Here is a 27,103-nt window from a genome sequence, read left to right on the forward strand (position 1 = left end):
GTTATTGCACATGATTTGTGGACATATTAATATTGCATGTGCTTTATGGACATATTATTGCATGTGGTTATTTCACAGTGTTATTGTACAGTCTGACAGCAGCAGGGAGGAACGACCTGCGGTATCGTTCCTTCTTGCACTGAGGGTGCCTCAGCCTGTCACTGAACGAGCTGCTCAGCTCCACGACAGTCCGGTGCAGAGGGTGAGAGGAGTTGTTCACTAGCACTCATTTTTACAGCTGGATGGAATGAGGCAATGCAGATTAAGTGTGTTGTTCAAGGACACAGACAGGTAGGACAAGCTGGATTCAAACCCAGATCTACATTTTGGCAGGGCTGCTCCTTGGCCTTGTAGAGCAGGTAGCCCATCTGAAGCCTGTCACTTGCATAATGAGGGAATGTCAGCCAGAATAACCCAAGAATTTTAGTTGAGGAAGCTTCTGCGATTTGAAGCGAAACGTCCTCGCGTCAAGCAACCCAGTCCAGTCGAAGATTCAAGCTTCTCTACTATAGCTGAATATATTAACTTTTTCTCTTAGAATACAGTAAGTACACATTTTAAGCACAATAGTGTTCTCATAATTGTGGGTTTTATTTATTTATTTTTATGTTATTTATTACAATATTGGTAAAAGACCAAATGTTATATTTCTAACTATTAATTTTCAAAAAGATTTTTATCAAAAGTATTCAGATAAATAAAAACCTGATTGCTTCCAAGAATTGCAGTCCAATAAGTTTCAAAAAGATATTGCCAAATAATAATTGATGAGTTGATCAGGTTATTGTCCTTCTAAATCCATGGGATTGTTTCCCAAAAACAGTTCAGTATTAAAGGTAAAGGGTAGTCACATGAGATATTTACAGTTTCATCTGAGCAGTCATTGAAATTTCATTATTTAATTTTTTGCAGCACGTTTTAATCAGGATTGAGTTTTTTTTTTTTTTGCAGGTTTGATTGTGGGTTTTGGCATCTTCTTTGCATAGGGAACTATGTCTGACTGTGCGTGATGTGGATCGGATCAAGTTTTGGTGTTTATTGCATTGCAGTATTTTTGAGAAACTGCACATTTTCAGCTACTGCGACAGCTTTGATTTATGATCTCAGACAGTTTGGGGCTTGGAGTCAAACACGTGTTCGCAGATGCTTGTTGGGGGTCATGGGGCCAGAAGTGTGAGTTTTCACTGTTGCCTGCAGGGGGCAGCCGACAGCTCAATTTTTCAAGATGTCGTCGCTGGAGCAGAGGCTATCGCGAATCGAGGAGAAACTAAAGCAGGAAAATAAAGAAGCTCGCCGGAGAATTGACCTCAACATCGATATGAGTCCACAGCGGCCACGTCCAAGGCCAAGTGAGTGTACATTGGGATAAAGCGGGCAACCTGTAGTGGCCAGAATACCGGGGGGAAGACCGGAGAGTGGGAGGGGAGCAAAGGGGCTAACAGGCTAGCTACGTAAACAAACAGCGACTCCGCTTGGGTCGGTAGATCCCTCCTGTTAAATCGCTTATTTAATACACTTGGTAAGCTCTGTATTCAGTCTGGTAAGATTTCTTAAAAAAAATAAAGCGTTGTCATGACACGCTTCTGTAGCAGGCATATCCTTAGTTAATGTCCTGTCAAACGTGCTAGGCTAACTAGCTAACGTTACCCTAGTAGTGAGACAGTAATAGAAGGCCCGCTCTTAAAATGTATCTTTTTGCCACAAAGTGGACTAAGCTAATATGTACTTCACAAGTATTGTCGAATGACGGCTTAATTGGGATTGCTGTGACACAGTCAGTTGTCATTTCCATCTTCGAGCCTTAACAGACGCTGTTTTGTGCAGGCTGACAGTTGTAGCTTGGTTTAATAAACTGTAACATGTAAACTGAAGGCAGTTCAGTAACTTGTTCTGTCAGCTGCTTTAGCTAAATTAAGAAGCCTCAATAACGCCTTTAAAATTGTGCTTGGCAGTAAAACGATCTTACCTGTTCACATAGGGTTTGAAAAACTGACATCAAACCTGGCTGTTTTTCCTGCCGAAACCTTTTGACAAGGTGCATTTTTTTCCTGCGTGTGAATGAATGTTATAGATCAGTTGTTTCTGTGTGATTAGTGTTGTATGCTGTCTCTTTATTGTGGCTCATTTTCAGCACCATTTGAAAAGATAAAAATATCCTACGTGTTGTTCATGAAGATTCTTTGCTGAATTTCACACGAGGGACCCAGGTCTGGATCCGAGTACACTGAACATCAAAGTCTACTTGATCATGGATCTTTCTTGAAAAGGTGGTATTAAGTACAGTTTGTAACTGGTGTGGAAGCAGACTTAAGAAGAACACATAAATTGACTGCTGCTTTGGATGTGAGGATTTTTTTTTAGCTCTTTATCCTTTTTCTATATGGAAAAAGGCCAACAGAAGTTTTCTTCATCAATGCAGCTGTTTTCATAGTTGACCGATGCAGCAGTTGACGTCATGATCTTACAGCTGACATCATGACACAAGCTTGCAAAGCGGAACTGTCAGAATAACACGCTGGCAGTGAAAAGAGGAATTTCTAACATCTGAGCATACAGTTCCAATGGATTAAAACATGCAGAACCATTTCTCAACTGGAACGGTTCTCGATTCCCCTTCCTAGTCGTAAGAGATGTTAACACGCAAATACATTGATATTTTCAGGAGTGATAATATAATTTCATGGTGATGTATGTTGACACAACTCTACTTGGGGCTATGAAACAATGTTGGAGGACAAATGGCCACAGTGGGCGGGTAATTGTACTTGGGTATGAAACACAGCAATCAAAATGCCCGAACACCCAGGTAGAAGATAAAATTGAAAGCAGCTGTTACCTTGAATTGCGAAGTCAAGATAAGTCATTTGAGTGAGTGGCAAACTACCTTAAACACTAAGCAAACAGTCTAGTTGCTTTTGAGTAAATGTCAAAATAACCACTGCATTACTTTTTTGTCTTATTCTTGAGTCATGTTCACCAATTAATGTGAAACTTAGTTGTGATTATGAGACAACATCTCACAATTATGATTCAAAGTCAGTTGTGAGACACAGTCAGCCCATTTTCAAGACACAACATTGTCTCATTTCTCTGTGCTTTTTCCTAGATTAATGTGAATTAATTTATGGTGCATCCGGAAAGTATTCGCAGGGCTTCACTTTTTCCACATTTTGTTATGTTACAGCCTTATTCCAAGATGGAGTAAATTAATTTTTTGCCCTCAAAATTCTACTCACAACACCCCATAATGATAACATGAAAAAAGTATTTTTGAAATGTTTGCAAATTTATTAAAAACTGTAGAGGGTCCCAAATGTAGCCAAAAATGCCAAAAGTCGTGACTTGAGTCAGTTAGCCTTGAAAAATATAACGCTAAATGGGAGAACTCCATCAATACATTCATATTCCATAAGATCAATGAGGCTTACTGAGGGCGCAGAAAGATATTCAAAGGTCAAAATCCACATTTTGACTATGTCACTGTTTTGGCCCCTTTAACCCCTACCCTAAAAAGGGCTGTAATTTTCTTCCCGAAGGGATTTTTGGATTTAAAAAAAAAATGGAATTTTTGTCCATTTGGACAATACATGTTCCCCTAAAAAAAACTTCAGTGGCCTACTGAAACTTGATATATCACCACCCATTTGAAAGTTACAGATTTTGGCTCTTAAGCCTCGGTCCCACCGAGTGAAGAAGGAGCCACGCACCCTGTTTTTTTTTGTTTGTTTTTTTTGTGAGCTATCGTGGCATTATAGTGGCTCAGAGTGGCTCTTAGAGGCATTATCTTCAGTTAACGAGGCTCCTCTCTGAGCGTGGCGCTAATTTCAAGATGTTCAAAATTTAGCAACAACAGCGTGGCGCAGTTTGTGTTTGAGTTACTGCGACAGCTTAGAGGCATTTGCGTTGTGCTTACGATGCCCAAAATACCTGTAATCACTTCTGGAATTAATGTATCACATGAGCTCCGCTGTGTGTGCGCACTAACGCACTGAGGCAGTAGTGACTCCTCATCACGCTTCAAACGAGCATTTAGGCAAAACACCAGCTCACAAAAGAGTGATATTTCAGTCAATATTGGACGAACACAAAGTTAAAATTTGGGTGACTGCGTGAAAGTGGATGTGTGTTTAATGCCATGGAAGATAATAACTCCAGTGGAGCAGCTAAGAGCTGTGCGGCAGCACAGGTGGAGAGCGCACAAAAGAGCGATTTTGAAGACATAACACAAAGTTAAAAGTTGTATCATGCTGACTTGTAAGCTGCGGAAGAAATAAAGAAATATATATATTGAAAATGATCCACAGGTGTATATAATAAAACAGCCACCTCATTCTGTACGCAGAACGGTACCACGCGCAAAAGAGCGCTTTTGCAGAAATAAACAGACGAACACAAAGTCAAAAGTGGAATCACGTTGTAAAAATGATTGTGCTTAAAGCCAGGGAAAAAATAAAGCCAGCAAGCCATGGATGGAACGGAAGCCAGAAAGAGCAGAGAGGCGGCTGTCCATGAAAGGACAACAGCAGCGTGCGCGCAAAAGAGCGATTTTGCAGAAATAAACGGACAAACATAAAGTTTTGTGTGTTTAAAGCCGCAAAAAAAAAAAAAAAGAGAGCCGCAGAGCCAGCGAGGAGCACAGAGGTGGCTTTCCAGGAACCCATGGTTCGGGTCTAGCTGGTCTGGTGCATTACAGGTGGACTGCAGCCTGGTGCACAGCGCACAACTGCGGAACTGTGATGGAGTGTCTATTTTTGGACTGCGTTAAAAAAAAAGAAAAGAAAAAGAAGGGACATCTTTAAATGCTGCTGTGAATCTGTGAATTGAAAACCCACACTTTGAAGGGACCAGGTGTGGGAGGGCTGGAGGTTTGGACCAAACTCATGCCTAAACGTGCGCCAACATGGCGCTATCATGGCACTACGTGGCACTACGTGGCTTAGTGTGGCTGATGCGAGCCATTCGAGGCTGTAATGACAGGTCGGTCGTGGCTCACTAGAGGCTGCTACGCAGCACATGCGGGGTACAGAGAGGCACATAGTGGCACCTTCATAGTGGATACGTGTTAAGATGAAAACGTGGGTCATTCTTCAAATAATCACCCCACACCCATGCGTGGCTCCTTCTTCAGCCTTCATTATTCGGTGGGACCGAGGCTTTAAACATTACTCTTTTGAAAAAACTGAGAATCCATTTGAATTTTCAATAGGTGGCCAGGTAGGGGTCAATTGCAGAATTACACAGGAGTCAAAATATAAAAATGTTCCAATCAGATTGAACTGACTGTAAATATTTCAAAAGGGTATAGTTTGGACTATCTATGACTGAATATTATGTTGTAAAATAGCAAGAAGGGTAACAAAAGTTTAGCTTTAGTTTGTACAGGGGTCAGAAGTTAAAGTTGCTCCAAATATTGTAAAACGTGATGCAAATTATTGATTGAGTTAATAGGGTTTTAAAAAGGAATAGTTTGCACCATGTGTCATGCTTAGTTATCCCGTTACATGGTAACATATGTCACATGCCATAGAATACAATGGACATCAACATTGTTTGACCTGTACCTTGCAGACCAAGCATTTAACACAGTCTTCATTCCATTTATTAATCCTATTAGTTCAACCAATAATTTGCACCACTTTTTAATCAAAAAATCTCTGACCCCTGTACAAACTGAAATTGACCTTTTGCCCTATAACTCCGTAACACTCAGTTATAGATAGTCCAAACTATACCTTCTGGAATCTTTGTGATCAGACACATAATGTGGTATAGGGAGGTGATATACCAGTGATCAGTGGAAGCAGGATGCACCTGAGCTAAATTTTGAACTTCATGACAAAGGCGGTGAATACTTATGTACATGTGATTTCTTAGGTTTTTTTTTTTCTCACACACACACACACACACACACATATATATATATATATATATATATATATATATATACACACACACACATACACAAATGTGCAAATATCTAAAAATAACTTTTTCACATTGTCATTGCGGGGTATTGTGTGTAGAATTTTAAGGGGAAAAATAAATTTCATCCATGTTGGAATAAGGCTTTAACAAAAGAAAACATGGAAAAAGTGAAGCGCTGTGAATATTTTCTGGATGCACCATATGTATGTAAGCAATGCACACTCACGGGGTTCAGTGTTCTGCTCATAGACTGGCTGTCAACTGCAACCACACATTGAACCCACTAGTTCCATATTGATAATTAAAAAAAAAAAAATCACCAGTGTGACAATTTCAAGATTTGAAACTGTGATTACGAGTTACTAATTGACTATTATGCTCATTTTGTGGGGTTAAATCGTGATTCTGATGCTAATTAATTCCTAAATGATGATAAACATTCTCTTAATTAATGGTTACTTAATATTAATTAAGAGAAAATGCTTAATAATGAGAAAATTAATGTTGCGGGTTTTATTTTCCTTTGTTTCCAGCTGACAGAACTGGGTTGCTATTGTTTGTGAGACTAAGCAAAAGCAAGTGAGACATTTACAGACCCAATGCCTGTGCTGCTCCCCCTGCGTTTAATGTTTGAAGGAAAACGTGTGTGTATGATTGTCATGGTAGAGCAGCGCAGTAATGTGCGTGCGTGTGTGTGTGTGTGTGTGTGTATATTTTCTCTCCTCTGTCTAGTCATCGTGATCCAGCTCAGTCCTGCTCCAGCTCCTTCCCAGCGTGCAGGTATCATTCAATCCATCGCTCTCTCTGCCACTGCACATCTTTCAGTCTCAAAAACCTCTGTCCCTTATCAGTGCACGTCTCCTCCACTCTGTTTTTCTGATCTTGTAAATGACCACAATCTAGTTCTTTAGACGGTTAATATTGTAGTTTGTTTGTTTGCTTGTGCCAGTGTATCTTAAGAGCCCTTTATGTCACTATAAAGTTCAGGGCTGCAACTCTGATGGAGAAAAAGTCACAGAGCTTAAACTGATGCTTTGCATTTGGTCCAGCCAGCAGTCCAGAACACAGAAATATTGAATTCACAATAATGCAAAACTGTAAAATGTAGCATATATTTCAAATGCAGTAATTAATGAAAACTTGGTATTTTTTCAGTTGAGAAGTAATTTAAAATGATGAATCAGTTTCCAGGAAAGTTGGTCATACATTTACACAAGTTTCATTTAATAGTCATTTGTACATGTATCTTCCATTTGTTGTAAAATGCAGAGTAAAAGCAGTGACTGTGCATAAAGAGCGCTGCCTCTGTTTACAAATATATAAAGGTAATTTTAACCAGCTAATATAAGAGCCTATCTGTAAAAGTGATTAGGTACTGTATTAACAATTGTATGTATATATATATATTTATATGTTTGTTGGCCAGTTACTATAATTCCTAAATGGTCAATCTGATATTTTTGTTAAATGCCTTGAATGAAAGTTAATATTCTACACTACAAGCACATCTTGATTGTTTTAATTCAGCTCCATTGTGGTGGTTTACAAAGGTAAAGTTACAAAATTTGGGTCTGTCCACATATTTATGGAACTGAATTGTAGCTGTTTTATAAAAGCTGTACCACTAGTTCACTAGTAGTTTCATGACTCAAATCTGCAAATATTCATTTGCAATGCTGGTAAAGGAATACAACACATAAGGATATGTCTCTGGAGCATGAGTTTGTTTGTTTTTAAACAAAAGATTAGGAAGCATTGGTCCTGTGCATCTTTTTCACAGACAGCTCTTTAGGAGCTTCAAATATTTAGAAACAGCCAGCAGTGTATTTAAATGATGGCAGCCATGATAGATCCTGATTCTCATGTGCCATCTACTTGATATCTTGTACATTATATGATTATAAAGGACTTTTTTTTTTCCTCATACCCTTAGCTTTAATTTCTTAGTTTTGTATCTGACACAGTACCTCAAATTTGACTATTAATTAAGAAGTTCCACGGATTATTACAGTGTCTGTTGAAGGCTTTATCCATGGTTGTGAAGCCAATGATATTTCAGCCTGTCTTTTATTGGCACCTCCTCTTATACCACAATCTGCTGTCCATCGTGACATTCCTGCTCCCCTCTTTGCCTGTGTGTGTGGCAGTGGCAGAGCAGTGCTGACATTGAACGTATGTGTGGATGCGTCAGGTGATTAACCTTCATTTTGCTAGAGGCAGAGAATCATGGTGCATGTGGCTTTTTTCTGCACGGCACAGTGTTTTGGGTTGTGTTTTCTTTGACACGGTTTCTAATCCAGCATCCCCCCACTGGTCCGTCTGCAGGAGTGTTGTGAACACTCTGGCTTCTTCTTTGTGGCGACTGAAGACTTTCCCTCCTGTCCAAGTCTAATGCCGTGCAGTTTTGGTTATGTTTCTTTTCTCTCTCGCATCAGACTGTTCAATGTTGTTTGTTGTTCTTCTGGCATTCTTCTTACCCTCTGTTTAGCAATAGCACTGTTTGAGCAGGAGATGGTGAAGCAGTGCCTGCGAAAATGTGTGTACGTTTGCCAGTCTATCCTCTTATTTGTCCATCTGGAGCTGACTGAACTGTGGAGATGTAGCCTGTTACAAAGATTGCCTGAGTTGTGTGCCTCTCTACACTAACCTCTCCTCGTCTTCACTAACCAATTTTCCCTTTACAGACTGATCCAGCCACAAGTGACTCATGGATGCAAACTCTTGCTGGCAGCCTTGCGAGTTGCCCGCCTGCACAAAGATGATAGCAATCACACTGATAGTAATGACAGAGTTCTGCGAAGTTCTTATCATTTTCTACACAGATGTCCAGTATATTATTAAACAACTTATAAGGTGGAGTATACCTGTTTGGCTGAATTGGAATGAGAGTTCAGCAGTCTGGAGGTGTCCATAGTATTTTGTCATTGAGGTCTTTTTAGCTCTTTGAGCATTTGGTTACAATACAAGCAATGCTACAACAAAATAAAATGCTGTTTGTTTGATTTCTTCTCTCAAAATCTTGAGTCTCCATTAGAGATTCCAGTGAACACTTTAAATGAAGGTAGGGCTGTTCAAAATTCAAAAATTTAGAATTGTAATAATGCAGCCTGTTTCCAGTTCAAAATTCAAACCCAAATTCCAGAATTGAATTGAAATTCAAGAGTCCTTTTGAATTCAGTTGTGAATTTTGTGCAGCTTTGGATAGAAGGATGGTGCTGCTACTGTATAGATTTTGGATGTCACTATCAGCTACGGGCAGGATTGAGTTCCAGATTGGCTGTCGTTAAATTTTCTTTTTAAAAGCTATATTTAATGCACTTTGTCATTGCTTTAAAAGCTGTCTGTAGACATCCACATCTTAACTAAACCTCCTGTGTTACGTAGATATGAGAATTGTAATGGTTTTTCTTTTGCAGTGAATGGTCTTTTTTAAAGAAGACATTACTAGCAGCACTGAAAGTAGTTTCTTTTGGTATTTGATGGGATAATTTAGTTGCTATTAAACAGAATCAGATGGATTAGTTAATCAGATCTTACAATTTCATGCTGTGGTTTTTAACCACTAGTTTGATAGCACTTAAGAAAACCATAGTCTGACTCCAAAACTGAAAACTTTGTTTTATTAAAGCTAATGATGCTTATAGTTAAGGTAAATCAGCACATTATCTGTTCTTCTGGTTTTGATCGAGAACAACAACAAAAAAACAGCCATTCTGTATCCCCTGGCCTAATGTCTTCTGGAAATACCTCATTCTAATGTTTGTGTCTCTGATTTCTCACTAATGTGTTGTAATCCTTCACCAGCGCTTCAACTGCCACTGGCCAACGATGGAGGCAGCCGGTCGTCGTCTTCAGAGAGTTCACCTCAACACCACCCATACCCCAGCCGTCCACGACACATGCTTACCCTACCCACACCTCCATATGGTCTACAGAAAAGCCTAGAGAAGTATGTGGGTGGGTGGGCACCTGTTCCTGAGCAAGAATTAGTGATTAAAAATTATATACCGTATAAAAAGTATGTAGTTTATTACAAAATAACTTGTGTGCTTTTCAAAGTTATTGGGACTTCAGCTCGGTGACACATAGGTGTAAAATTTGTCTGGTTTTAGTATATGAATTCTTGAGTGGTCAGTATTTTATAGGTGCCTCAGAATGCAACGCATTTAATACTGTGGCAAATTGCCCAGTTTGATTCCTTGGTGGAATGTGTCAAAAATAAAGTAATTTTTACAACAAAAAACAAAAACATGCCAACAGTTCTACCAATTGGGATCTTGTAATATTCTTCTTCATCTTTCTTCATGCCTAAAGTCTCATTTGACACATGCACAAGGCTGTGATAGGAAGTGCATGTTTAAAAATTTAAATCTACTCAAACTCTTGCTCTCAATATTGCTGCCTGCATGTCTGACAAGGGCTTCAGTCAAAGCTTTTGACCAGGCTGCTCTGTAAATGATTACCACATACCACAGTGATATGATGCTCACATACTATACAAAAGTATACTTAAACATGTGAAGCACAGAGAACGGACAGTGACCTTATGCTGCACATAATGGACCGACATGCTGTGTCTGAACGAACAAGAGCACTGTACGAGCATGCTGTCGAATGGATTCTGTCTGATGCTCTCTCTCATTCAGTCCTCACCCCACCGTGAATATTTCACTTTCGCGTCTTGTGCATTTTTATGTAGCATTTGACAATTTTGTCTTTTGTCCCCACAGTGCAGAGATTGACCAGAAACTACAGGAGATCATGAAACAGACGGGATATTTGAAGATTGATGGGCAGGTGAGTTTGACACAGATGTCAGTACCCCTGATTACAATACAACCCCATTTTTAAATCGGTAACTGAACAGCTAAAGAAGTTTTTTCCCAACACTTATCTGTTTTATGCACTTTGTAGAATTTCTTTCTTTTGCTTATTAAAAGCAGGAATCCCATCTTTAAGCTGCTGGACTGTTGAATTACAGTAAAACTCACGTAATGGATTCAGGTGGACCAGCGAATTTTGTTATAATCGAAATCCGTTATATGTATAAAACAGAAAAAATCTGTTTTTTTTTTTTTTTTTAAGTCCACTGCGGAGTGGTACCTTAAAATCCTAAAGCCTGATTTATGTTTCTGCAACTCTGTAACTCCATGACCATGCAATGATGTCGCCGTGCACGTAACCCTTTTAAAGTTTTCATCACATCTTTATGCAATTTGCCACAGGAAGAGCAGCTTTTTCTGGATTAATTTGTCCCTCAATGAGCTCCATATCTTTATGCAGTCATCAACCTCCAAACCAATGATATGCACTGCAAAAACGTTTTAAAATATGATGGGAGAGGAAGAAGTGAAAACGTAAAAGTGACAAAACACTGCCCTTACAGTCTCAGCCTTTGAGCAGTTGCATGTCAGGCTCCAGGGGGGATTTGCAGCCAGGCAGAGGGCTCTTATCAAAAACCGTTTGGCTTGTCACAACCAGGGATGTGTGTGAAACTTAACACCATATGCGGGCAGCAAATAACATTTTGTTAATAATCACCAGCCTTGAATTATGCCCTGCCTTGTTTAGGTGCTGGGTCTGAGCACAGTTTGAAAAAATAAATGGCCAGGCCAGAAATACGGTACCCACTTTGGAAGTGTCTAGGAGAGATGGGAGTAGAGTTTCTAACCAGATTGTTTAATAAAATCTTGGAAAGTGAGAGGATGCCTGAGGAGTGGAGACGAAGTGTGCTGGTTCCTATTTTCAAGAACAAGATGATGTGCAAAGCTGCAGTAACTACAGAGGTATAAAGCTGATCAGCCACAGCATGAAGTTATGGGAAAGAGTAGTAGAAGCTAGGCTTAGAAAACAGGTGAAGATCTGTGAGCAGCAATATGGTTTGATGCCAAGAAAGAGCACTACAGATGCAATGTTTGCTCTGAGAATACTGTTGGAGAAGTACAGAGAAGGACAGAAAGAGTTACATTGTGTGTTTGTGGGCTTAGAAAAAGCTTATGATAGGATGCCAAGAGAAGAGCTCTGGTATTGTATGAGGAAGTCTGGAGTGGCAGAGAAGTATGTTAGGATAGTGCAGGACATGTACAAGAATAGTGTGACAGCGGTGAGATGCGCAGTCAGAATGACAGACTCATTCAAGGTGGAGGTGGGATTACACCAAGGATCAGCTTTGAATCCTTTCTTGTTTGCAGTGGTGATGGACAGGTTGACGGATGAGATCAGACAGGAGTCCCCATGGACTATGGTGTTTGCAGATGACATTGTGATCTGTAGTGAGAGTAGAGAGCAAGTTGAGTCTAGTGTGGAGAGGTGGAGATATGCTTTGGAGAGAAGGGGAATGAAAGTCAGTAGAAGCAAGACTGAGTACATGTGTGTGAATGGGAGGGAGCCCAGTGGAATAGTGCAGTTACATGGAGTAGAAGTGGTGAAAGTAGATGAGTTTAAATATTTGGGGTCAACTGTTCAAAGTAATGGAGAGTGTGGTAAAGAGGTAAAGAAGAGAGTGCAGGCAGGGTGGAGTGGGTGGAGAAAGGTGGCAGGAGTGATTTATGACTGAAGAATATCAGCAAGAATGAAGGGGAAAGTTTACAAGACAGTAGTGAGACCAGCTATGTTGTACGGCTTAGAGACGGTGGCACTAACAAAAAGACAGGAGGCAGAGCTGGAGGTGGCAGAGCTGAAGATGTTGAGATTCTCTTTGGGAGTGACAAGAATGGACAAGATTAGGAATGAACATATCAGAGGGACAGCTCAGGTGGGACGGTTTGGAGACAAAGTCAGAGAGGAGAGATTGAGATGGTTTGGACATGTGCAGAGGAGGGACCCAGGTTATATAGGGAGAAGGATGCCGAGGATGGAGCCACCAGGCAGGAGGAGAAGAGGGAGGCCAAAGAGGAGGTTCATGGATGTGCTGAGGGAGGACATGCAGGTAGTTGGTGTGACAGGAAGACACAGAGGACAGGGTGAGATGGAAACGATTGATCTGCTGTGGCGACCCCTAACAGGAACAGTCGAAAGACAAAGAAGAAGAATGACAGATCTGTGGATATTAAAGACTTGTGCAAGAAACAGGAAGTGTTCTAGGACAATGGCTGGCTTTGCAGTCCCAATCACACTGTGACTGATCAAGGAAATGTATCAGTTTATGTTCTTTTCTGTCAGACTAAAGTCCGTTTTCCATCCACAAAATGAGTTCCTCGTCAGCTGATGAAGTTTGTCAGAAAAATTTGTACATATTCAGGATTTTGAGTGGAGATCAGGCAGTGAGCTTTTTCGCTGCCTGCACGTTTGTTTGCCGTTTTTAGTGCGAGTGTGTGTGTGACACAGCGTGAGCATACACACTGCTTCTGAACCTTCTGGACTTGAACATAAAACTGATCTCAAGTGTTGATAGTCAGCAACAGTCTTGATGTTCCACTTTTGCAGTGACAGGCTCACAGAAAAATACAGATGTTTTATCTTAATGAGGAAGAAAAACAACCAGGTTATTTTCTGCAGAGTCTCTTGGATTTAAACAGGTAGGAACTTTTGAAGCTTCCATGACAGCCAGTTTTCTTTTGAGGTTTTTTTTTTTTTTTTTTTTTTTTTTTTTTTTTTTTTTTTTTTTGCTACCAAGATAAGAAAGCAGTTTAAGCATGACATGACAAAAGGATAAGAAGAAAACAGACACAGATGATTTATTCTTTATTTTTGAGGAATTCATGCATCTTATTGGTATGGATGGGTCCGACAAATGTAATGTTTGGCAGAGTTTGTGTAAACGGCCATCACCCCCTTAAATCAGAATGGGGGAACAAAAAAAGAGAAAGAACTTTGCTCCTACAGTAGTGTTCAGAATAATAATAGTAGTGCTGTGTGACTAAAAAGATTAATCCAGGTTTTGAGTATATTTCTTATTGTTACATGGGAAACAAGGTACCAGTAGATTCTCACAAATCCAACAAGACCAAGCATTCATGATATGCACACACTTAAGGCTATGAAATTGGGCTGTTAGTAAAAAAAAGTACAAAAGGGGGTGTTCACAATAATAGTAGCATCTGCTGTTGACGCTACAAACTCAAAACTGTTATGTTCAAACTGCTTTTTTTAGCAATCCTATGAATCACTAAACTAGTATTTAGTTGTAACCACAGTTTTTCATGATTTCTTCACATCTGCGAGGCATTAATTTTGTTGGTTTGGAACCAAGATTTTGCTCGTTTACTAGTGTGCTTGGGGTCATTGTCTTGTTGAAACACCCATTTCAAGGGCATGTCCTGTTCAGCATAAGGTAACATGACCTCTTCAAGTATTTTGACATATCCAAACTGATCCATGATACCTGGTATGCGATATATAGGCCCAACACCATAGTAGGAGAAACATGCCCATATCATGATGCTTGCACCACCATGCTTCACTGTCTTCACTGTGAACTGTGGCTTGAATTCAGAGTTTGGGGGTCGTCTCACAAACTGGCTGCGGCCCTTGGACCCAAAAAGAACAATTTTACTCTCATCAGTCCACAAAATATTCCTCCGTTTCTTTTTAGGCCAGTTGATGGGTTCTTTGGCAAATTGTAACCTCTTCTGCACATGACTTTTATTTAACAGAGGGACTTTGCGGGGGATTCTTGCAAATAAATTAGCTTCACACAGGCGTCTTCTAACTGTCACAGCACTTACAGGTAACTCCAGACTGTCTTTGATCATCCTGGAGCTGATCAATGGGTGAGCCTTTGCCATTCTGGTTATTCTTCTATCCATTTTGATGGTTGTTTTCCGTTTTCTTCCACGCGTCTGTTTTTTTTTTTTTTTTTTTTTTTTTGTCCATTTTAAAGCATTGGAGATCATTGTAGATGAGCAGCCTATAATTTTTTGCACCTGCATATAAGTTTTCCCCTCTCCAACTTTTTAATCAAACCACGCTGTTCTTCTGAACAATGTCTTGAATGCCCAATTTTCCTCAGGCTTTCAAAGAGAAAAGCATGTTCAACAGGAGCTGGCTTCATCCTTAAATAGGGGACACCTGATTCACACCTGTTTGTTCCACAAAATTGACAAACTCACTGACTGAATGCCATGCTACTATTATTGTGAACACCCCCTTTTCTACTTTTTTTTTTACTAATAGCCAAATTTCATAGCCTTAAGAGTGTGCATATCATGAATGCTTGGTCTTGTTGGATTTGTGACAATCTACTGGTACCTTGTTTCCCATGTAACAATAATAAATATACTCAAAACCTGGATTAATCTTTTTAGTCACATAGCACTACTATTATTCTGAACACTACTGTATATTTTGATCTACAGACATTATGCTTTTAACATTTTTCTTTTGTAAGTATCTGAAGCAGGTCTCAACATCACTGTTGTTCTGGATTTATTCTGCAGCGGTATCCAGCAGAAGTAGCAGATCTGATCAATGAGGGAGAGATCGGCAGCGGGACCTGTGGACAGGTCTTTAAAGTGCGGTTCAAGAAGACAGGACATGTCATTGCTGTCAAAGTAAGATTGTACTCACAATTAACACATTACTCTTTTTCTGTTCCATTGCATGTCACAAACATAAACATATACTTCCTTTATGCAGGGGGACACTCAAAATGGGATCCCACATTTTTGAGAGTTTCACTTGGTTGTTGAGGTGAAGGGCTTTTGTTTTCCAACAGATTCTTGATTTTTCACTATTGTTGGAACACAAAAGAAAATTTTATGGGACAGATGGTCTGGTTGTAAAACTGATCAAAATTAAAATGAAAACATTTGAACTGGTATTTCGTCAGTGTGTTAGAAAGGTGAAAAATTGTTGTGCTTCGACACTGTTCAGATTTGAATTGGCAATCCATTTTGAGTGGGATTCTGGCTGAATCCCATTCAAGCTGGATAGGTTTTTTCTAAATCTTAACAGTGGAAATCAGATTTGACCTGGAATGTTTTCTATTTAAGTGGTATTTGACAAGGTCTAGAGTCTGATACAAAAAAAATGTTTTTTGTTTTTTTTCAGCTAGTTTCTGCATTCATGGCAACCGTATTGGGGGGGGCGGGGTATATCTCACCCCTTTAAGCTGTTTAAAATCATAAAGCTATGAATAATCAGGTATGTGGTCGGTTTGAGTGCCAGTTGGTGTGTGCTGGGTGCTAGTTCATTCATGTTTACCCTTTCTGAGTATTGTATTACAGATATCTGAGAGTATAACTTTCTGTGTGTAATTGTATGGACGGTCTAAGAAATTTGTCCTCTATTTCTGGTGAATGAAATATTAATCTTTTATTTGTATGTTAGTACTGTTATCACTATGTTCCAGGTATTAATAAATAGGTAATGACACTGGTACTGCCACATTTATTATGTCCCAGTTATAATGCTTAATACCCACACCTAAGCCTTGTGTTTTTAGAGCAATGGCCAAGTCTACAAAAATCAGTCATCCAAACCCATATTACCTAGTTTGTTAGGGTTAGCTAACTTGATAACATTGAAACAGGGAGGCATATTCAGGCTTCATTCATCCTGCCGTGGTCACACAGGTTTTTCTCACCCTCCACACCGTTAAACATTTATGGGGATAGGAATTAGGCGGCATAGCACACTGCCAAGATGCCAACATTCAAAATTATATAAAGCCCCGTTGACACATAGACAGTTTTGTCGGCGAGTAGTACGTAGACCGAAGTTCCGGCTGTTTTCGCAGTGGAAAGGGGCAGAGCATTTCGCCGGCGTTTTGACCACCGTACTAGCCGCAAATATGCGGATAAAACGCCGCTAAATCCGCCGAATAAAGCGGCGCTTTGACCCCGTAGCATCCGGCACACGTCAGGCAACGGGGGTTAATACCCAGTTTTATCCTTTACAATCGCAGGTTAAGACGCGCGTGAGAACGGCGGTGTTCTGCTGCTGCCGATAATGCCCTGTGTACTGCTGGTTTTATCCAGGCAAATCCTGTGTTACTCCAGGAACTTTTGCATATAGGCACCGCCCCCAGAGTATAATAGGCTGAAGCAGCAGGAATACATGCCTCTGTCACTTCAGGGGGTGGGAGATCATCCTCAGCCTTTTCTTCTCCTTCCTTTCCCCCTCCACCACAGGCCTCCCCTCTGCTTCTGAACCATACCTCTTGGTAAGTCCTTGCCACTTCCAATTTTCTTTTAGGAGGCATACTGGAGCTTCTCTGCAAAAATATCTGTAGCTGGCCGCGAGTGAGAGGCCTGCATGCAGCGCGCTAGCGTTTTACTGACCGCCGCCTATCGGCCGTTTGGACCACCATTAACCGGGAGGTGGCGTTTAGAATGGCGTACTGTCTGCTAGCGCCGCCGTTTTGTCTGCCTCTGTTGCCGGTTAAAACGCCCTTGATGATGCCGATGTGGGCTCTATCGCTGTTTTACATGCCGTTGATTAGGGATACAACGCCGGCCACCAATTACGGCGGTGTAAACTGCAGCACTACAGGAAGGGGCAGGATGAAACGGCGATTAAAAAGTATCAAACGCCGTTGTTTGCGTTGTCTCCGTCGTCACGCGAATTCTCCGGGAGCACTCCCGGAATTATTCGACATGTTGAATAATTTTTTCAAACGAATCCGGTAAAGCCGGAACTAAGCCACGCCCCCTAGTGCCGGCGTTAACAACGGCGTTTGATCCTTAAGACGGCCAAAAACGCTTCCGGGGCGCTTCTGGGAGCTCTTACCGTCTATGTGTAAACGGGGCTTAATGGCTGAGTGGATCCTTGTCATTTGATTGGTGCTTTGTATGTCACGTGACATGGATTATTTGTCCCATTTGTGTTGCATTGCATTTAGAGTGCAATTTGGTTCCATTTAGAGTGTAAATTTGGCTCCGTACTTTAAGTACCATTGCACTCTGCGCGCACACACACACACACGTGCACACAAACACATGTACATACACACAAAACAAGTCCACTGCACTGTAAGCCTTCCCAGAGGCTGTTAGCAAGACGCTAGAATGAAAAGCTGGACTTTTTTTTCCACTGCACTGAGGAAGTACACAGTCTTTTTTGGCAGTACACACATGCACAAGCACTGTCCCGGTTGTGTGAGTGCATGCAGGACAATGACAGCGGGACGCCGATTTGATTGAGCTCACTGACTGTGCTAGTTCTTGTAACACACACACACACAAAATCCACTCCGGTGTAAGCTATCTGGTTGCGTGAAGAGCTCTTCAGATGAAAAGCTGACAAGCTGACGTGATTTCTGGCTGGACTGAGGAGCTACACAAAGTCTTTTTTTTTTTTTTTTTGGAAGCATGAAGTCAGTGCACATCATCACTGGACTACATGTCGCAATTTGGAGTCCTATTTAAAGTTTGTGTTGGACTTTAGCAGCAGTGGAACACCAAACTGTAAGTCCCTTTTTCTGTTGTTTTTAAATTAATAAAATATCAAATGACAAGGATCTATTTTAGCCATTATATAAAACAAATAATGAATGTTTTTACATTTACATTACTTTCAATGAAAGCTGATTCAGCGAGGCGAAGCTGAGCAAACCTCATGAAATATTCGTTCCATTGAACTCATAAACATTCATTATTTGTATACCATCCCACTGTTCAAAAACTGATGGTCTCAGAGGGCTTGTCCATTTTGGTGTTATATAATATACGAGGTCTGTCCAAAAAGTATCGTACCTTTTTTATTTTTTCAAAAACTATATGGATTTGAATCACGTGTGATTACATCAGCCAAGCTTGAACCTTCGTGCGCATGCGTGAGTTTTTCCACGCCTGTCGGTTGCGTCATTCGCCTGTGGGCAGGCTTTGAGTGAGCACTGGTCCACCCCTCCCGTCGGATTTCTTTTGTTTGAGAACTTGCTGAGAGACTGCCGCTTTGCTCCATGAAATTTTTTTCAGAAACTGTTAGAGACAGGCAGTTGGAAACCATTTGATAGATTCAGTTGGATATCGGTGAAGATTCTGTCGGCGTCACGCGGATTATGGACTGTTAAAACCTTTTTAAAGATGGCTCACAGCGGCGGAGGGCACGCGGCGCGCCGAGCGGCCATTCGACAGGCTGAATCGACCAGATCATTTCTAAACTGAACGCTATGTTGATCCGGGACATCGTGTGACTACCACAGAAATGGCAACAGAGCTGGACATAGCACTTTGCGGCACATTCCACTGTTACAGGAGATTTTGTAATGAAAGATGTGCGGAGGATTTCGCGCGTCGGCACGAAGCAGCTCAGGACGAGCAGCAAAAAAAAAAACACCACCGTGTTGGAAACCATTCAGAAGATTCAGACGGCTTTCGATGGCTTTCAGTCGAGTGAGTATCTGAGAAATTGTGTAACAGCTGGACATGCCCCAACATGTCCTGTGAGACTTCCAAGACAGAGGTGTTTTTTTGCTGCGCGTCCTGAGCTGCTTCGTGCCGACGCGCGAAATCCTCTGCACGTCTTTCATTACAAAATCTCCTGTAACAGTGGAATGTGCTGCAAAAGTGCTATGTCCAGCTCTGTTGCCATTTCTGTGGTAGTCACACGATGTCCCGGATCAACACAGCATTCAGTTTAGAAATGATCTGGTCAATCCAGCCTGTCGAATGGCCGCTCGGCGCGCCGCGCCCTCCGCCACTGTGGGCCGTCTTTAAAAAGGTTTTAACAGTCCATAATCCGCATGACGCCGACAGAATCTTCACCGATATCCAACTGAATCTATTGAATGGTTTCCAACTGCCTGTCTCTAACAGTTTCTGAAAAAAATTTCATGGAGCAAAGCGGCAGTCTCTCAGCAAGTTCTCAGACAAAAGAAATCCGACGGGAGGGGTGGACCAGTGCTCACTCAAAGCCTGCCCACAGGCGAATGACGCAACCGACAGGCGTGGAAAAACTCACGCATGTGCACGAAGGTTCAAGCTTGGCTGATGCAATCACACGTGATTCAAATCCATATAGTTTTTGAAAAAAATAAAAGGTACGATACTTTTTGGACAGACCTCGTATAGTTGTATATACCAACAGCCTGAACTACAAGACCACCTTTGCAGCTCTTTACCATGTTTCCCAACACTCTTCATCCCAGACTGTTCATGGTGAAGCTTAGTTTTCTTCCCCTTTATTCGTCTGTTCTCATTCTCCTGACTAATATGAAAACACAGTTGCAGTGATAACCCCACACAGTCACCCTCTTATTAAAGAGGTACTTAATTGTAGCTATAGTGGTAACTGCTAAATAATGAGGTAGCCTGCACACCAGAGGAGTCTGTTTGCTGAAGTCCTAATGGCTTGTTTCTGTACAGTCAGTCACAGCACATTCACTTTAGGCAGGAACATGCTAGTGTGTATGTGTGTAAGTAAGGGCAGCACGGTGGCTTAGTAGTTAGCACTGTTGCCTCACAGCAAGAAGGTCATGGGTAAGATTCCCACCTGTGGCCTTTCTGTGTGGAGTTTGCATATTCTCTCCATGTTTGCGTGGGTTCTTTCCTGGTGCTCTGGGTTCCTCCCACATCCACAGACATGCGGGTTAGGTGAAATGGAAACTTTAAATTGTCCGTGGGTGTGCGTGCAGGTGTGAATGCGTTTGTCTGTCTATATGTACACCTGCGACAGACTGGGTTCTGCCCCCCCACGGTGACCCTTAATTGGAGTAAGCGGGTATGGAAAATGGATGGATGTAAGTAAGGGTCCAGTCACACCTGGGTTATAAGCACCCTATCACAGGGTCATGACATAATGTTGCGGGTGTGTGTGTTACAGTCATGTAACTGTTACTAAACAAAATAGGTGTCTGAGATATGTGATGGACTGAAAAATCACTCGCAGAGCATATCTTGGACATGTTCAAAATACGCTCCATGACTCCATCAACTGTAAAATTTGACAACGTTGTGTTTGCGTGTGACTTGGCTTGATTTCTGCTGTGGTGGTGTCAAATTCATATTCATATGAAATTCATATTCATATGAATTTCATTTATTGCATCTCCCAAAACAGACAGAATTACATTTGTGGAAATGAAATGTTGTGAATGTGAACAGGGTGTGCCCAAAAACGAGAATTGGTCATTAGAGCAACTACTCTGCCTTTATTTAAAAAAAATATATATATATATATATATTCTTAATATGTCTCATTTTGTGTGTTTGTCACCAGCAAATGCGTCGTACAGGAAACAAAGATGAGAATAAGAGAATCCTTATGGACCTGGACGTGGTGCTGAAGAGTCACGACTGTCCTTACATCATCCAGTGCTACGGCGCCATCGTAACAAGTGTATGTTTCACTGAAATGTTATTCGTAGATGTCACAGTAAGGGGAGGAGTATTTTTTTAATATCCAAATTGAGTCAGTTATCTTGTCCCATTATTATCATAACACATGTAATTTTAAAAGAACAGCTTAAAGTGTTGTTAATCATTTTATTGCAATAAATGTGACATGCTTTGTAATCTGACAGATAAAAGCTTTTAGTGAAACTTACCTATAAACCTGCGTGTGTACTTGCCATGGTTGTGCAGACAGATGTTTTCATTGCGATGGAGCTGATGGGGACGTGTGCAGAAAAGTTGAAGAAGAGGATCCAAGGCCCCATTCCTGAGCGAATCCTCGGAAAGATGACTGTAGCAGTAAGTGACAGATGTGCAAAAGGACGATTGGGTTTATTGCAAATATTGAAATTGCTCACGTTTAAAAATTACTGTTTGTATTTCAGATAGTAAAGGCATTACTGTATCTGAAGGAAAAACACGGTGTCATCCACCGGGATGTTAAACCCTCCAACATCCTCTTAGACGCTAAGGGTCAGATCAAACTGTGCGACTTCGGCATCAGCGGACGCCTTGTCGACTCCAAGGCCAAGACCCGCAGCGCTGGCTGTGCTGCCTACATGGCGGTCAGTGAAAACGCAACACGCATAACGTGCACACTACTTTACCACCAAGTCACACATGCAAGTACGGTGTCTGTCAGTATATACAAACAACTTTCAAATTATTACTGGACTCCACTCTTTTTAATTTCAACTCCTGCTGTCTGTTGTTCTACCACGCACTTTATGTCATGACCACTCCAAAATCTGTCAGAGGAATGTAATGCATTTTAAATGACCAGCTAGCAGATTTATCCAAATTTCACTTTGCCTAAAGTTGTGATTGATGGCCAGAGTTAAAAACATTAAAAACAAATGTTAAGTACAGAAATAATAATATTTATGGGCTCAATGTAGTACTGTTACCCTTAATGTTGGGAAGTTGGAGCTTATACATTCCCCTCTGAAAAATATTTTAAACAAGGTCAGTACCTGCGTTTTTTGATAAACATTAAAGGATTTGGGTTTAAGATCAAAACAAGGAATATGACAAGACAGTTCAGAATTGGATTCCCTGATATTTACATCTAGATGTAAATATCAGGGCAGACAAATTTTGGGGGGGCACCAGCACTGCAGATCGCTCATGTTTATATTGCTATCTGCCATCTGTCCCATGTTGTTTGGTAGCGTTGGTAGCCAATCAATCCCATAATGCACCATGCAGATCAAGATGCTTATTCTGAAATGTCTTCTCATATTCTTATGTCAAATGGCCTCAGGGTATAGCAGAAACAGATTAATTGGATTTTACATGACAGGCAATATGATGTATGCTGTCAAGACTTAAAAGTGATATATTGAATCTGCCTTATCTCTGTGGGGGAAAACAACAGTGTTGAGAACTTAGAAATAAATTTAGTTTGCCACAAATGGTGGCTTTGTCCTGTATGAACACAATTCATATATTCAAATTAAGGCAAATAAGATGATGACTAAAAGTTCACATCTTACAACACAAAAATAAAATGCAGAAATACGTAGCATTCTTGTATTCTCAACTCTGCTGTCCAAAATGGACTGTTTGACTGTTTTTCTCCATTTTCAGCCTGAGAGAATAGACCCTCCAGATCCCACCAAACCTGACTATGACATCCGTGCAGACGTCTGGAGTCTGGGCATATCTCTGGTAAAACCCCAACAAGAATACTGTCGTGTTATTGATAGACGAATTAGGCACTCTTGACACATTGTGAATGTTTTATTATGAATAATTGCATAATTTCCACAGGTTGTGAAAATTGCAGATTTTGATTGTATTCTGTTTATACATTCTACAGTCATTATTTTAAAATCTGAACATTTCTTTCTAATATTGTAACTAGAATTCTTGAGATGAAGCCTAATATTTCAAAGGAGTTAAGAAACATCTATACGACGGGATAGCATCGTAAAAAAGAAATTCAGAGTTACTTGTCTGCCATCATTTTGATTTCCAGATGCATCAGATGCAAAAATAGAATTAAAGATATCATAGATATAGCAGCATGCAATTGTGAGTTTCTGCAATAAATATGTTAATGTATTCTGATGTCCTCCAGGTGGAGCTAGCCACAGGACAGTTTCCCTACAAAAACTGCAAGACGGACTTTGAGGTTCTAACGAAAGTGCTGCAGGAAGATCCTCCTCTGCTGCCTCTTAGCATGGGCTTCTCCCTTGACTTCCAATCCTTCGTCAAAGAATGGTGAAGAAAGTTCCATTAAATGTGTTCATTTCCAAATTACATTTTAACTTCATGTGTCTTCTTGTTTCACAGCCTCACAAAGGATCACAGAAAAAGGCCAAAATATCACCAGCTACTTGTAAGTTACTTTTAGGGGCCGATTTTGATTGTGTTTGGATTCACCCGAACTGGCAGATTAAAATAAACCATCTCTGTCTGTTTTTTTTTTTTTTTCCTCCCCGTCTTCACTCTCATCAAGGAGCATAGTTTCATCACACGCTATGAAGTTTTGGAGGTGGACGTGGCCGGTTGGTTCCAAACAGTGATGGATCGGACCGAATCGCCGCGCAGCAGTCAGTGTTACAGCCATCAGCACCAGCTCCACTCGCTCTTCAGTAGGTAGCCTAGCCTAGCCCGGCTTGGCATTGGCTCAGCCCTACGTCAGCCAATCTTAGCTTAGCCTGTCTTAGCATACCGTCAGCCAAGTCTACCGTCATACCTAGCCCACCTGTCTCTGGTCAACGGAGCACCTGGACAGAGCAAAGGACACGTATCCTCGGTGGAGGACTCTGGATGGATAGATGGAGTGATGGATGGAGAGATGACACAGGCGGCTCTGTATTATAGCGGTTTGCTGAATCTGGTCAGGCAGATATGCAGTGAGAGAGACAGTTTTACACTGTAGTTAGCATCATTTGTTTACATATGTTCACACTATCATCGTCTCACATCAACGTATGCAGTAACCACACACACGTAAGTGTTACTGTTACATCACAGAGCTGTGTGTCTTGTATATGATTCTATCTTTCTCCACTTTTTATTATCCATTTACATTCATGTTTGTTTTCAGCATTGATCCAAACCGTTAGATTGGTCAACAGAGTAGTCACTACACACTGAATGAGCTTTTCATGCATACACAGATCTCTGTTGTAACTTATTATATATATATTGTGGCATTCAGTGCAAGTGGAATGCTTCAGGAGTTCTTTTTGTCACACATTCTCAGGCTCAGTCCGTTTATTTAAATATCAAAACACAATCACTCAGTATTTTTTAAAACATATTTTATAATCATTTATTCACTAAAACACAAATGAGCACATTGTAACCTGTTGGCTACGTACTTGATTTTTAAATTGTCAGGACTACAGGAAGGGCTTAGAAATGTTTTTGGATTATTTTTTTTATTTAATTTGAAGTTGCAAGACGGGGAAAATTTTTAAAAAGGCAAACACTTGTTTCATTCTGGCATTGATGAACTGGAGTCTTTTGTTTTTTGTTGTTGAGTAGAACTATGTTTTCAGGGAAGGTTAAGATATAGAAGACATGATTTAGAAAGTTGTAGATGATGGGATATTACCTTTAAACTGTTTAGTTTTTTTATATGTATTGTTCTATAATTGAGAAGTCAAAGGTTATCTTGTACAGAGAATATCAGTGTGGTAGATCCTGTTACCTGTGGAGCAGTTTTCCTCTATCTGCCTCTGCTATTTAATGTGACATATTGCTCTACATTGTCACTTGACCAAAGCTTGTACGTAGAGTGATGCAAACAGAGGTCGTCAAAGACCAGATTATTGTAGTTTAGACTATCTCTCTCATGCAAATACAAGACATGTCATGATGAACCAAGCAGCATTTTCAGAGCCTAGCTGATTTATAAAAGGCACAACCAAAGCGTGCTACATGTTTATAATGAACACCCACACCGTTATGCACCGACCAAATCACTGCTACCTGAGAGAGCTAAAAGTGTGAGAATCGAGAAAGAAAAACAGGAAAGTGGCGCAAGGGTGGAGAGAGTTAGTAATGTTGACAGATGGCAGACTAATGTAGTTGGAATGATGTGAAAAGGATAAGGATGGAGTGAGTTGGTGTGGAAAACCAGAGTGTTATGAAAGTGAATGGGATGTGACGAGGGTCAGAGAACATATTGGAATATGAAGAAAGCCAAGTATGAGGGGAAACTACGGAGCTCCGAGGCTTAGTCATTTGTTTGTTTGTTTTTTAAGCTTTGTGGTGTTGCACCAGCCTGCCAGTTGAGATTTTAGAAAGTGAAATAGTATTTTTGTTTATGATGTATATCGTGCTGTTAAAACTGTTATTTATTTACTGTTGCTGCTACATTTTATTGCTTTAGACGCTGCTGTCACAACTTCTCCCCAAAGGACAAATACTTTTTAATTTTAAGCCAAATAAGTGAAATATAGCAGTGTGTATGTTTGCTACCAAATACAAAAAGACATGAAGATTGCAAAGGCACGTGACAGATGAATCTGAGGAAAAAAGTGCAGGAAGATGTAGGCACATCAAATGTAAAATGTATACAGAAATAAAGGAATGCTTCAACATGGCAATCATGAATCTCTATCTCTACAAAGTGATCTCAGTTCATTTTAACAAGTACCGGTAAATTATTAACCCCCTTCAGTTTAGTGTTACACCTTTTAGCAGCAATTTCGGGCTTGTGTTTAAAATTCCCCATTTGTGAAACAGCTGAAGCTTTGTCATGTTATATGGGACAATGATAATAAAAAATAAACAAAATATTCTCAAACTGAGATGTAAGCAAAAGGTGGGCAGATAGAGGCATCATCGTCACCGATGTGATAGTGCCCTAGGATATGGATTGTGCAATACCGTCAAAACCATGACAAATTAGGCTGAGAACATCTGCCACAAATATTTTTTTTAATGACACAAACCGAAAATAAGAAGAAATTGCAAAAATATAACACCAAATATGCACTCATTTGATGATCAATAATCGGGGTTCTCTTCATCCCCCGATCGCGGGCCAAACACCTGTGAAATACTTTTCTATACAGTGGTCCCTCCTATAACGTGGTTCACCTTTCACGGCCTTGGAGTCTCGCAGATTTTTTTTTAGTGCAATTTTGCATGCTTTTTTTTTTTTTTTTTTTTTTTTTTTTTTTTTTACAGCGCTTCGTGTTCTTGCGTCCTTATCAGGCGGGCCGGTCGCGGCACTGGTCGGCATCACCGCGATTGCTCACTGCCTCCAATGCGCTTACTGAGTCTGCGGGCTCTGTAAATGCCAGCAGCGGGCTGCCACATCGCCCCCTCTCTGCTGTGTGGAGCTGTGGCCAACTCTGGCAACAGGTCCAGAGACTACGCTCGCTGTTTTGATGCGGAGCGTTCTGGCAGCCCGCAAGGATAGACTTCTTGCGGAAAAATCTGCAGCGCCACTGCAAGGTCTTGGTAACCGCAGCCGCAGAGCTCCGTGGCCATGACTTGGATTCTTGCAAATCCCACATCCCGTACCCCGAGGCAGTGAGCGAAGGGGAGAGCACCGCGCATTGTGTTCTGCATGTGTCTGTTTATAATCTTCTCAACCCAGAATAAAGAGAGTGTTTACACAGGAGAGAAAAGTGAGAAAATGTTAATTCTGTTTGAGAAAGTGTATAAAGTGTGTAGTGAGGGGTTTTACAGCCTTAAAACATTTATAATAATTGCAAAAACTAACGCTGACTACTTTGCGGATTTCGCCTATTGCGGGTTATTTTTAGAACGTAACTCCCATGATAAACAAGGGACCACTGTACATGCAAGTGGCTATAATGTCATTTTTACATAAACACATAATTTATCGTAGTTCTTTTGGGTGAATTAGCAGACTTTGCTCTGTAGGCTCATTAAGCCTTAATGAGCATTAATGAAACAGTCAAGAATTTGTT

The 27,103-nt window shown here is 40.7% G+C and overlaps 1 protein-coding gene across 2 annotated transcripts; it reads left to right on the plus strand.

Moving 5' to 3' along the window:
* Nucleotides 1–1,212: 1,212 nt before the first annotated feature.
* Nucleotides 1,213–25,945, plus strand: map2k7 (mitogen-activated protein kinase kinase 7). 2 transcript variants are annotated; one of them, XM_034187376.1, is made up of 12 exons: nucleotides 1,213–1,349; nucleotides 6,658–6,705; nucleotides 9,730–9,874; nucleotides 10,656–10,722; nucleotides 15,303–15,416; nucleotides 21,025–21,144; nucleotides 21,390–21,497; nucleotides 21,584–21,763; nucleotides 22,788–22,868; nucleotides 23,281–23,423; nucleotides 23,496–23,541; nucleotides 23,662–25,945. In XM_034187376.1, the coding sequence occupies exons 1-12, from the start codon at nucleotides 1,226–1,228 to the stop codon at nucleotides 23,803–23,805; spliced, it is 1,320 nt and encodes a 439-aa protein (XP_034043267.1). In that variant the 5' UTR covers nucleotides 1,213–1,225; the 3' UTR covers nucleotides 23,806–25,945. The 2 variants fall into 2 exon arrangements, with proteins under 2 accessions (XP_034043267.1, XP_034043268.1); XM_034187377.1 differs by lacking the exon at nucleotides 6,658–6,705.
* The last annotated feature ends 1,158 nt before the right edge of the window (nucleotides 25,946–27,103 follow it).

Source organism: Thalassophryne amazonica, chromosome 15 (genome assembly GCF_902500255.1).
Source record: "Thalassophryne amazonica chromosome 15, fThaAma1.1, whole genome shotgun sequence".
Lineage (NCBI taxonomy): Eukaryota > Metazoa > Chordata > Actinopteri > Batrachoidiformes > Batrachoididae > Thalassophryne > Thalassophryne amazonica.